We start from the raw sequence: 12,775 nt of genomic DNA, 5'->3' as shown, positions 1-12,775 counted from the left end.
TATTGAAACGCTGCCCTGCGTGGAACCCAGGGCCAGTGGGGATTCCCCTCTGACCCCAGACTCCATGCGGGTGCTTCCACTTTGAAAGTTACTTCAAAGGTTGAAACGCTGCATGGAGCCCAGGGCCTGCTGGAGCTCTTGTACATTTCAAAGCGGAAGCACCCACATGGAGCCTGGGGTCCATGGGGGAACTCCCTGCTAGCCCTGGGCTCCACGCGGTGTTTCAGTCCCATTGACTATTCTATTAGTTAATTAATCGAAATTTAACATGCCTACACGTTATGTGGAACTACATATTAAATCCATTTGGAAGATGAAACTGGTACAGAATTAGTCAGGGAAACTTCCTCCATACTATTGTGGACATTAGAGTTTAGTTTAGTATCTCTGGCAATATAAAGTAGTTGGAGCAGAGGCCAAAAACTGGTCTAATATCTCTGAAGAAAATTAGATGATCTTCAAGGAACTAATGGCTTGCTATGTATCAGTGACACTTTTAAATTTTGGAAATACTCGCTTTATTTTTTTTACGCTTGAAAAAAGCCAAAAGATTTAAAAAAAACCCCATAAATACGACTGTTTTCACAATAGTTTTAGTCTGTAACAGAAGCTGTTAAAACTAGAAATAATACTGGTGTCTTGGGAAAATCTCACATTCTGCTGATCAATGTCTCTATGCAAAAACTTCAGAGAGGTAGCCAGTTTAGTCTGTAACTGAAAAAAAAAATTAAAAACAACATACACTTGCAGCACCTTAGAGTGCGTTCACACTGCACCATACCTCGAAATAAGATAGGCAATCTGAGCTATGCAAATTGCCAGGGCTCACCAAGTGGTGGCGAGCCCCACTCGTCAGCTGCGCGGTTCTGCGTTCTGCGCGCACTCTTCCAGGTTCTTGCCACGGGCGAGTAGATTACATTATTTGTCGAGCCCTGCAAATTGCATATCTTCTTTCAATGCTATTTCGAAATAGCTTATTTCGTCATTTGATGCTGCCTACACAGTGCCAGATTTCAAAATAAAGCATTATTCCGAAATGTCCCTTACTCCTCGTAGAATGAGGTTTACAAGGATGTCAGAATAGCGAGCCCGAAATAACAGGTTTGCTGTGAAAACATGGGATAGCTATTTTGGGATACTTTAGTATCCCAAAATAGCACTGCAGTGTAGATGTAGCCTTAGGGTATGTCTACACTACAAAGTTAATTCGAACTAACGGACGTTAGTTCGAACTAACTTTCATAGGCGCTACACTAGCGCTCCGCTAGTTCGAACTTAATTCGAACTAGCGGAGCGCTTAGTTCGAACTAGGTAAACCTCATTCTACGAGGACTAAGCCTAGTTCGAACTTACTAGTTTGAATTAAGGACTGTGTAGCCCCTTAATTCGAACTAGTGGGAGGCTAGCCCTCCCCAGCTTTCCCTGGTGGCCACTCTGGCAAACACCAGGGAATCTCTATTGCCCCCCTCCTGGCCCCGGACCCCTTAAAGGGGCACGGGCTGGCTACGGTGCCTGTGCCAGGTGCAAGCCTGCCAGCACCCAGCCAGCAGACCCTGCACATGGCACGGCTCGAGCCAGCCACCCGATGCCCCCCAGCCCTCCCCCTCTTCCCGGGACCAGGCTGGCGGCTCCCGGCAGCTTGCCCAGGACCGCAAGAGGCAGGCACCCGCCTGGTCCAGTGCAGACATCGTGGACCTCGTCCATGACCTCCACACTAGGCACAGGAATGCGGCCGTCTAGGGCAGGAGAGCTGCCAGCCTGGCCACCCAGGAGCAGGTTTGCATGAAAATCAAGGTGGTCCAGTGAGACCCCCGACCCTGAGCCCTGAGCTAAGAATGGCCGTACTGGGTCAGACCAAAGGTCCATCTAGCCCAGTAGCCTGTCTGCCGACAGCGGCCAACCCTAGGGACCCTAGAGGGGATGGACCAAAGACAGTGACCAAGCCATTTGTCTCGTGCCATCCGTCTCCAGCCTTCCACAAACTTCGGGCAGGGACACCACTCCTACCCCCTGGCTAATAGCACTCCATGGACCCAACCTCCATGACTTGATCTCACTTCTCTTTAAACTCTGTTCTAGTTCTAGCCTTCACAGCCTCCTGCAGCAAGGAGTTCCACAGGTTGACTCTTTGCTTTGTGAAGAAGAACTTTCTGTTATTAGTTTGAAGCCTGCTACCCATTCCTTTCCTTTGGTGTCCTCTAGTCCTTCTATCATGGGAACTAATGAAGAACTTTTCTATATGCACGCTCTCCACCCCACTCGTGCTTTTATAGACCTCTATCAATTCCCCCCTTCATCTCCTCTTTTCTAAGCTGAAAAGTCCCAGTCTCTTTAGCCTCTCTTCATATGGGACCTGTTCCAAACCCCTCATCATTGTAGTTGCCCTCCCCTCTCCCACCCTCTCTCTTCCCCTCTCCCACCTCCTTTTCCCAGTCTCCCCCAGTTTTGTTCAATAAAGAGAGATTCTATTTTTGAACACAATTGTCCTTTATTTTGTACATCAGGAAGGGGGGCTAGGGAAGGGTAATTGGAAGGAGGTGAGGGAGGAATGGGGTACGAACCCCCGATGGGGAGGACTGGGCTGGCTCTGCAGGCTTCTGGGGGTGGAAGCTCTCCTGCAGCTCCCCAATTGCCCCCTCTCCCCAGATGGCAGCCTGCGGCAAGTGCAGCCGGTCTGATGGCCGAGTGCTGTGATGTGCCCAGTGTGGGTACTCCGGGCAATCCAAGCCAGGACTGCTTTGCAAGCGGGGCACCCATGAGAACTGTCTGTCCGGGGTGGGGGTCAGGTCCCTTTAAGCACAGCCCTCGGCTAGCCTGAGACAGCAGCTCCACGCTCTAAGTCGTCATCTGATGCCCTGCCGGCACTGCTTCCGGCCAGCCTTAACCCCGGTTCAGGGTCCACTCTGTTTGGACATGCTAGTTCGAATTAGCAAAATGCTAATTCTAACTAGTTTTTTAGTCTGGATGCGTTAGTTCGAACTAATTCGAACTAATTTGGTTCGAATTAGCGCTGTAGTGTAGACATACCCTTAGAGAGTAATAACAAATGTAGATGATATCAATTTTGCCTCTGAGTTAGTTACGCTGATGTTCCGAACAACAGATGTGTCTAATTTGACTTAAAAATATCATTTTAGGAAACTGAATCAGAGCCACTCAATGGTGAACTAATGGAAGAAACTATCAAAACATCACTCATGAGTGAAGAGGAAACAGCTAGTGAAATACTAGATGGTGAATCCAAATTACAGTCTGATAATCCAGAAGAAGAATCTTTAACTCTGTTTGTTCCATTAATCCTTGACTCTTCAGTGAAATCTTCTGAAGATACAGCATCAGATAAGGTGAGGGAAGTACAACAAAATGATACTTTAGGTCTTTTTTCCTACAATGCATATATTAAGCTAATTTATTAAATAAGTATAGACTCTGAATTATTTGCAAAAGGAATTACCAGAACATATAGCAAAATCCATAAATAAAAGGAGTTTAGTAGTAATCAGTAATAAATAAAATAAAAGGAGTTTAGTAATATGCAGTGCAAGGAAGCTCTGCTTCCTAAAACTAAGGAAAACAATGCTTTGGTCCTATCTCCCTTAACAATACTCATGTACACCTCTGAGAAATAACTGTACTCAGAGAGTAGTTATTAATGGTACACAATCCTGCTGGAAAGATATAACAAGTAGGGTTCTGCAGGGGTCTGTTTTGGGACCGGCTCTGTTCAATACCTTCATCAACTATTTAGATATTGGCATAGAAAGTATGCTTATTAAGTTTGCAGATGATACCAAGCTGGGAGGGGTTGCAACTGCTCTGGAGGATAGGGTCATAATTCAAAATGATCTGGACAAATTGGAGAAATGGTTTGAGGTAAACAGGATGAAGTTTAATAAAGACAAATGTAAAGTGCTCCACTTAGGAAGGAACAATCAGTTTCACACATAGAGAATGGGAAGTGACTGTCTAGGAAGGAGTATGGCAGAAAGGGATCTAGGGGTTATAATGGACTGCAAGCTGAATATGAGTCAGCAGTGTGATGCTGTTGCAAAAAAAGCAAACATGATTCTGGGATGCATTAACAGGTGTGTTGTGAGCAAGACACGAGAAGTCATTCTCCCGCTCTACTCTGCGCTGGTTAGGCCTCAGCTGGAGTATTGTGTCCAGTTCTGGGCAGCGCATTTCAAGAAAGGTGGAAAAATTGGAGAGGGTCCAGAGAAGAGCAACAAGAATGATTAAAGGTCTAGAGAACATGGCCTATGAAGGAAGGCTGAAAGAATTGGGTTTGTTTAGTTTAGAAAAGAGAAGATTGAGGGGGGACATGATAGCCGTTTTCAGGTATCTAAAAGGGTGTCATAAGGAGGAGGGAGAAAACTTGTTCATCGTGGCCTCTGAGGATAGAACAAGAAGCAATGGGCTTAAACTGCAGCAAGGGAGGTTTAGGTTTGACATTAGGAAAAAGTTCCTAACTGTCAGGGTAGTTAAACACTGGAATAAATTGCCCAGGGAGGTTGTGGAATCCCCATCTCTGGAGATATTTAAGAGTGGGTTGGATAAATGTCTATCAGGGATAGTCTAGACAGTATTTGGTGCTGTCATGAGGGCAGGGGACTGGACTCAGTGACCTCTCGAGGTCCCTTCCAGTCCTAGTATTCTATGATTCTATCTTGGGGGAAGGTAGCCTTTTTCAAAAACTCATCTCTCTCTCTAGTAATGTCTCTCAGTGTTTAGACTTGATAAAATGAATAGGCAAAAGTAAAATATATTGCACTAATTAATTGCTGAAAGTATAAGAAACTTTATTTTTTTTGTAATACAATAACACCTCATTGTGCATGGTACTGCACACAGATCCAATGGTTCCTGTTGCAAAGAACATTACTATCTATCCAAGACAAGAGATAAATACAGACAGATGGGAGAACACAGAAACAATGAAACAGTGTTGGTCACCATGACACTGTGGTCTCAGCACAGCAGCATCTGAACTGTTGTGAAGTTTTTTGTAGGCCTCGTGGCAAAAGAGTTCAAGAGATTTTCAAGGAGGATGATGTAGTTTTGTGGATGTGTGCCAGGAGCTTCCCCCAAGAGTGGGGGGGAGCAGCACAAGAGAAAGCACGAAGATTCTGGTTTGAAAACTGAACAGTGATGGTAGCTGGCATTATGGTCTGATTGGAGATGGGAGCTGACTCTTTGATACTGAAAGATGATTGGTAGGGTGTGGATAGGTCTTGAAGGGCCTTGACAATGAAGACAAATAGCTTATATTAGATACAGTAGAGTGGGAGATTGACACCTCAAGGAATGTACAACTTAAAGGCACAATTATAGGCACCAAACAGAATGTTAACTATTGGAAAGGGTACCGAAAATCCAGTGTCCATATACTTATTACCTCAGCACTAATTTCGAAGTGTGCCCCGTTGTGTGTGAGTGATCCTCTGAATGTTTGAATTTTCAAAGTTTTAGGAAAAAGCAGAGCCCTAAACCAAGAAGCTGGCTAGTGAGAGAGGGTAAGGAGAGGATTGTTATGTATGCATAATACTTTGAATTGCTGAGTGCTTCCAAACGCCCATTGCAAGCTGAGGTGTTCAGCACATTACAAGGGATGGTCCAGAGTCAGTGTATCAGCTCAAGAATGTGTGAATTGTTTCCTTGACTGTTTTTCCCTTCAGGTTGTGAACACAACTGATTCAGAAATACTGACGGAGGAAAGTATGGAAAAAGAGGGTACTGAAGAGGAGCAGCAAGCAGCCGAAAGGAAGAAATCATCTGATGAAAGTGCAGATACTATAAGTTCAGTGCCAAAGGAAGAACCATCTGATAATGGCCTTTCAGACTCTGTGGTAACTGAAGCACTAGAAGAATCTGCTTCTGAAAATGTATCACCCAATGCATCATCTTCCATGGAAGAGCAAAGTGAGGAAGCAGGGCATGACTCACAAGAAACCCCTGTTGTCCTTGGTCAGAGTTCTTTGATAGTGGTTGAACTTGAGGATGTGTCATTCCAGCAACATTCAGAAGGTCAAAAGAACCAATCAGAAGAGCAGTCTGAAGAGTCTTCTGAGCAGATGGATCAGTACTCACACACAGCAGCGGAGAGAGTTGCTGACAGCAGCTCAGAAGAAGCAGAAATTGAGGTACCAATAGTAGATCGGAGGAACTTACGAAGAAAGGCCAAAGGATACAAAGGACCACCCAAGAAGAAAGGGAAGCCTGCTTAACAATGAAGTCAATTGCTAATACAGCTATTTGTAAGTTATTATTTTGTTTAATTTAGGGTATTATTAAACTGCATGAGACACAGGATACACATGTATTCAGAAGTTTGGGTTGGACTTCCCTTTGGGATTCACCACCCTTCCTTAACTTTTCTTGAATTTTTAACCAATATATAATGAGCTTCATCAGGGTATGGAAGTAAATGGAGAGTCTTTTCCTTTTATAAAGGATAAATGCTGAATAAATGAACAGTTGTGCTAGTAAAGCAACAGAATTTACTTTTAAGATTAGAATTGTTAGAAGAAAACACTGTCTGTGAAATCCTAAACTTGTTGACTTCAGTGAGGCGAGGATTTCACACCAGATGTTCATGAAATTGTATTCTTTGCTTGAGACAAACCCACACAGACTACCAGAAAATAGAGAGAGAGAATGTATGGCATAAATAATGATAGCAAGATGAAGGGTGCATACACGAGAACTTACTCTTACAACTTAATGGGTCAAAATAATTTGCACAGTGCTAGCTGTTTTTTCTCTAGTATTATGTTTTAGGTGAACTGATTTTTCCACCACTTCTTCCAAATTCCGTTTACTGTTCATTTGAAGGAATATCAGCTGGCTCCCTGATCTGAAGCACTGTCAAAACAATGTCTAGCAGTGTTCTGTACAATAATGAAGCTTTTTAGTGGAGCATTAATGAAGCTTATATATGGTAAGTTATACGTTTATAGTTTCAAAATTCAGCATTAAGCATACATTTTACAACAAATACTTTTACTTGTGCATTGAGTTGCTAGCACATTTACAGAACTGTTTGGGTTACCACCCTAACTATGTACCTGTGCTAATATGTTTCTTGATCATCTTTGTGTCACATTGTGGAAAATAACCTTTCTACTAGAAATGGGCTAAGTATGAAGTGCTACCTGCTATCTTCCAAATACTTGGCTGGTGCATTCAGCAGCTGTTGGACATGATGTATATCAGGGGCATGACTCCTGTAGATCCCAAAAATTCCAGGTATACCATCACATTTAATTAGTGTAAACTAAATCAGGTTGCAACAAACATCCTGTATTCCAAATTATTGTCTTTGTGTAAATACCAGGAAATTGTTGCAGTTAGATGAAAAAGTGAAGTAGCCCTGACTCTGATGTAATTCCTGGGATAACAACTTTCCATTTGGGTGGTACTTGGATAGTAACATCCAAGCTTGCAGCATTAAGACTGACAGTAGGCAGAAGAGAAAAAAACAGACCATTCCCACATGTTTCTAAAAAATCCTCTTTATCTTCAGAGATACTTCTAACACATTTGATTCAAACTGCAACGTCATACAACAGTTATGAATTTTTAAATCACCATTTACTTCTATCCAATAATGAAGCTCCTGCAATAATGGGTAAAAACTCAGGAATAAGAAAGAACAGTGGTGCATGCACAGAAAGGAAGAAATGTGACTATTTGTATTCTTACATATTTTATAAAATAGATGAGCAAAAGTTGGCTCCTAAATGTCTCAAAATTGGAGGTACCTACTTATTTCTCTTTAGAGTTTATAAATAAAAGGTTCACTTGAATAACATCAATGATCTTTTAATTTTTATCCTCTATGAAAAAAGTATAAATATGTGTTTTGATTTTATGGATGTACAGTTTAACTTTTTAGCTATTTTCTTATCTATCTTAGTTAGCTGGTGAAACACACTTGTTCTTTTAAACTACTTTCACTCATTTTAAAATGAGGGTGCAAGTTTTTTAGAGGCTTGTACTGCATATGCTCTGGAATTGGGATGCATAGAATCATTGAGTTATATCTGTATTTCTTAGAGTGTTAAAATTTTTCCTGTCAATGTACATTTGTTATATATGAATATCATGGCTGAGAAGTATAAGCAGAACTTTTCTTGTTTATAAATATTCAAGTGAACCTTCAGCTTTTCTAAAACCAATTAAACATTTTCTAAGCACACAAGAAAAACCTTCTGTTATGTATGCTGTGGCTTCTCCTTTAGTGTTAAGATCTGTTGTAAAAATAGACAGTTTGAAAACACTGCTTTTTTTGTTACAAGAGTTGAACTTGTTAGGGGCAGAGGATTGACTTAAAAAGATGTGGATTTTGTGTGTGTCTATAGTACGTTTTAAAAAGTGGAGGTATGAATGTTATTAGGCTGCTAGTTGCAAACAGTTACACTTTGGGAAAGAGTGATAGACTCGTGTTCTTAGTAGATACTTACAAAATATCTACTTTTGATTAAAACTCAGTTTCATTTTCAATTGTTAAATGACAACATTTTTTTAGATAATGCACCCTGGCTTGCACATTTAAAATCAGTTCACTTGCATGTTTCCCTCGTCATCTAGTTAACCCAGAACTATCTTATGTTAACATATCCTGTTTCCAGTTCTTTGAACATTTGAATTTGCAGTCACACAATTAATACCTATTGCTATTTCAACAGTAAAAATCCACTTGACTTCAGTGGCCACATTGGTGTAAATTGAGTTCTTCATTGATGTCCAAAGCAGTTAACTTGTATAAAACTAGCAAAACTAAGACCAGAATCAGGTTGTTGATTATTAGGAAGATCTGAATATGGAGAACAAGTTCATAATTAGCCATTCTGCTGCTATCAGAATTCTTATCAGGGAAATCCTACAATTCAAGAAGATTACATCAGTGATTTGGCTAAATGTCTCATTTAGTATTTGCTATCTTATAATTAATAATGAGCTGGTGAAATCAAGCTACTCGTACAAAAGCATTAATTTGCATTACAATGCTGAAAATCCTAAATTACAACATTGCATAATCTCACATATACCTTCTGCTTTGCTATTACAAAGAGAACATCTCCATTTACAACTAAGCATGTCAATTAAGACCTTAAATTTGCAAAATAAAATTATTCTATTTTAGTCTTAACAGAAGTAAAATACTGCCTTCTTGTTTCAGATTATCAGTGAATGGTTAATTTTTTTTACGTCTTACTACACCAGCAATTCAAATCTGAACAGTGTTTGATTTTTATACAGTTTGGATCAAATGTTACTAAAACATGCTGTGGAACAATATATGGACAAACTAAAGATAGTGGTATTATTCTTGAGCCTTTTTTAGACTAGAAACAGAGCTTAAAGAACACTAACTTTTGATCTCAGCCTCATCTTTAGATGATAAATAGTTTTGTATTTGAATCTAACATTTGTTCATGTCTTATTGTGTTGCTCACTAATTTTCATGGAGATTTGTTTTGCTTCCCACAAATTCATATTCTTTGCTTTGTAGAGAAATATTTACTGTTCTCATCCTGTTTCCCAGAACCTATCATATTAAACTTACATTCATATCTTCTTTCAGAAATAAAATTTTATTTTTAGCTTGATACATGTTGGGTTCCCTATCTTTGCTATTCCCCCTCCCCCATGTTATCACACTATTCCATGGACTTCAGTGATTAGATATCATTTCAGATGACAACACCACTACCTAAGTTATACATACACAAGAAATACACAGTTCAAGTGTCAGCTTATGTGCTCCATTCTGATAAATGATACACCATTATCAAACTTTATTTCCAAGGAGACACATTAAAATTTATTTTAATGAATGTGGTGTTAGGTGTTTTCTAAACATGTGGTAGTATGTTTATAAATCTCTTATGGAAGATGTATTGCTATTCTGGATTACTGTGTTAAGTCTTGTTATAGTATTTTTAGTTTTTCTTTTGGTATTGTCTTGATGGCTACAAAGTAGTAATTAAACTTACATTTTTGTGACTTTTCTTTCTTGGTTTCAGTATTTGTTGTTTAGCAGAGGGGACACATATTTTCAATCACTCTAGTTCATGAAGGTATAGTTTATAGTTCTCCAAATGTCAGTATTTAACTGTTAAATTTAATCCATAATTTAAATACCGTGGAACTTCGAAAGTTCACTAACCAGAGTATAGAATACATATTAAAATAACTTAGCTTTATAAATATGAAGGTTTCATCTAATGAAAACTACTGTTCAATAAGCCCTAAGATTGCAGTCTTAAAATGTGAACTGTAAGACAAAACTGATTCCCTCGCTGATCCCTACTTCATAGCTTCATATGTCTACATTTCATCTTTTTTTATAAATTAACTTCAAACTAAACCACTAGAGGTATAAAGTACAATGATTAATTTCTCCAGTCAATGCAGAGTTAAAGATTCTTTAACCTCAGGTTTAAAACAGTAACAAAATATAAATTGCAACATGATCTTCCACAGGTTGGAGGAACAAAAACTTAAATTGAGAGAAGGTAAATGGCACGTGTAGGTCCTAATCCTGCAACAGCATCTTTGCAAGTGGACCTACCTGAACCCCATAGTGAAGTTCATGTGGCACCAGGAAGATATAATTGTAGGACTAAATCCTTACTGGAAGCAACTTTATTGTGCAGTTAAAAATGGATTGTGTTCACAGTATGAAAACAACTTAAGTTAAAACATGCATTGTGGTCCCCGCTTATGAAAACAGTTACATAAAAATGTTTCTCTAATTGTCTTACTTGCCATATGTGAAGATTTAACAGATTCAACTGGCATTTCTGATATGAGAAGTGGGAGGGATTGAGGCCAGAGTCTCTCTCAAAAATGTCTTCCCCCACCTTAAGCAAATATTAGTACACACTATATATTTGCTTATGATCCTCATTAAATTCAAATCAGTCATGTTACTTTTTTGTTCATTATATGAATGTTTATTTGAAAACTACAAGTAACCACTTCGAAGGCATAAACTTGGGAAATACATTACTGACAAGATTTTCTTAAAATAGACTAAATTCTAGCTTTAAAAAAATGCAGTGAAGCCAGTCACTGCATGAACACAACTTTAGATGGAAGCTTCTGCAGTTAAATTGCATTTAGTTTGATCCATTTAATGGCAGGTTTTTTATGGACTAAGTCCCAATTCTGCAGATCCTTGTATTGTACATATGCTTCATTTTATGCTTGTTAGCAACTTTTTGATACATGTAGTACCACCAATGCCAAGCATTCAAATAAATGAGTCTGGTCCAGAAAAATCACTGTCAGGAATGTTTTAGGCATCTTGGCCTTAAGCCTCAAAGGTCTTGACATCAATGGAAGCTGGCAGCCTAAATACCTCTGGGGCTCTGGAGCTTTTTTTTTTTTTTTTTGAGGGCTGGAACTTTATATTTAAATAAAAAATGATTCTACTGTAATCACTGGACTACAAGAGCTGGTCCTTGAAGAAATGAAATATGCCATGAGCTTGCAATAACGTGTTTAATATAAACCCTGCTGAAAAGTGGGATTACAGACTCAAATATGCATGCAAATGTTTGCAGGTTTGGGGGCCTTAATTTATATTCTATTTTGTATGTTGCTTTCTATTATAAAAGCTCTATCTTTATACCAATAAAGAGTTAGAAATGTGATAATGCTGCGTAGGCACCTGCAATGATGTAGTCTACATGCACAAAATAACTTATTATTGCAAGTTATTTCGTTGTAAAGGATTATCTCTGGCTTCTTATGTCAAAATATGATACAGGCAGTCCCCGGGTTACGTAAAAGATAGGGACTGTAGGTTTGTTCTTAAGTTGAATCTGTATGTAAGTCAGAACTGGCGTCCAGATTCAGCCGCTGCTGAAACTGATCAGTTTCAACAGCGGCTGAATCTGGACGCCAGTTCTGACTTACATACAGATTCAATTTAAGAACCCCAGGCATCCCCAAGTCAGCTGCTGCTGAAACTGATCAGCGGCTGATTCCAGGAAGCCCGGGGCAGGGGCTTCCTGTAATCAGCCACTGGTCAGTTTCAGCAGCGGCTGACTTGGGGACGCCTGTGGCAGAGCAGCTGGGGTGCTGCTGGGTTGCTCCAGTAGCGCCGCCGCTCCTCGGCGCTACTAGACCAACCCAGCAGCACCCAAGCTGCTCTGCCCCAGGCGTCCTGATTCAGCCACTGCTGAAACTGACCAGCAGTGGCTGAATCAGGACGCCTGGAGCAGAGCAGCTGGGGTGCTGCCAGGTTGGTCCAGTAGCGCCCAGAGCGGCGCTACGGGACAAACCGGCAGCGCCCCAGCTGCTGTACCACAGGCGTCTGGAGCAAAGCCGTGGAGCACAGGGGCAGCAGGACAGCCCAGACGCGCCGTGGCTGTCCGCTGCCCGCATGTTCCGCCGCTTTGCTCCCCGTCCTCCTGGTCTGCTGGAGACCAGGGAGACGGCCCGTTCGAAACTGCGGATCCGACATAAGTCGGATCCGCGTAACTCGGGGACTGCCTGTAGTTGGTGTGTATAAGTGCCAAGGGCTTGAAGCAAATGCAAATGGAGTAGCTCAAGATAAGTTAGCTTTTAAATCTCCTTGCTTGGAAGCAAAAAGTTATGCTCTCAAGCCTTACATCCTCCTCTGATTCAGCTGAGATTTGGGAGTAATGATTACAATGAAGACCGTAGGTTCATGCATATCCATCTCTGGCAATCCTTACATTAAAAACATATGAGTGATGGAAAGAATCTGTTCAAAGTGCATAGGCTTTCAGATGGCTAA

At 40.6% G+C, this 12,775-nt stretch overlaps 1 protein-coding gene across 3 annotated transcripts in view; it reads left to right on the top strand.

The window, feature by feature from the left end:
• The window catches only part of FAM169A (family with sequence similarity 169 member A), a 65,673-nt gene extending 56,062 nt beyond the window's left edge, over positions 1-9,611 (top strand). For 2 of the 3 annotated variants that reach the window (XM_075932273.2, XM_075932271.2), the window contains 2 exons: positions 3,138-3,344; positions 5,676-9,611. In XM_075932273.2, the coding sequence (XP_075788388.2) occupies positions 3,138-3,344; positions 5,676-6,224 (756 nt within the window). In that variant the 3' untranslated portion in view covers positions 6,225-9,611. The remainder of the gene's footprint in view (positions 1-3,137; positions 3,345-5,675) is intronic. The other variant, XM_089779354.1, reaches the window with a different exon arrangement.
• The last annotated feature ends 3,164 nt before the right edge of the window (positions 9,612-12,775 follow it).

Source organism: Pelodiscus sinensis, chromosome 6 (genome assembly GCF_052426305.1).
Source record: "Pelodiscus sinensis isolate ZL-2025 chromosome 6, ASM5242630v1, whole genome shotgun sequence".
In the NCBI taxonomy this organism is placed as follows: Eukaryota; Metazoa; Chordata; order Testudines; family Trionychidae; genus Pelodiscus; species Pelodiscus sinensis.
The sequence above is the reverse complement of the archived record's forward strand: the minus strand, read 5'-3'. Positions and strand labels throughout refer to the sequence as shown.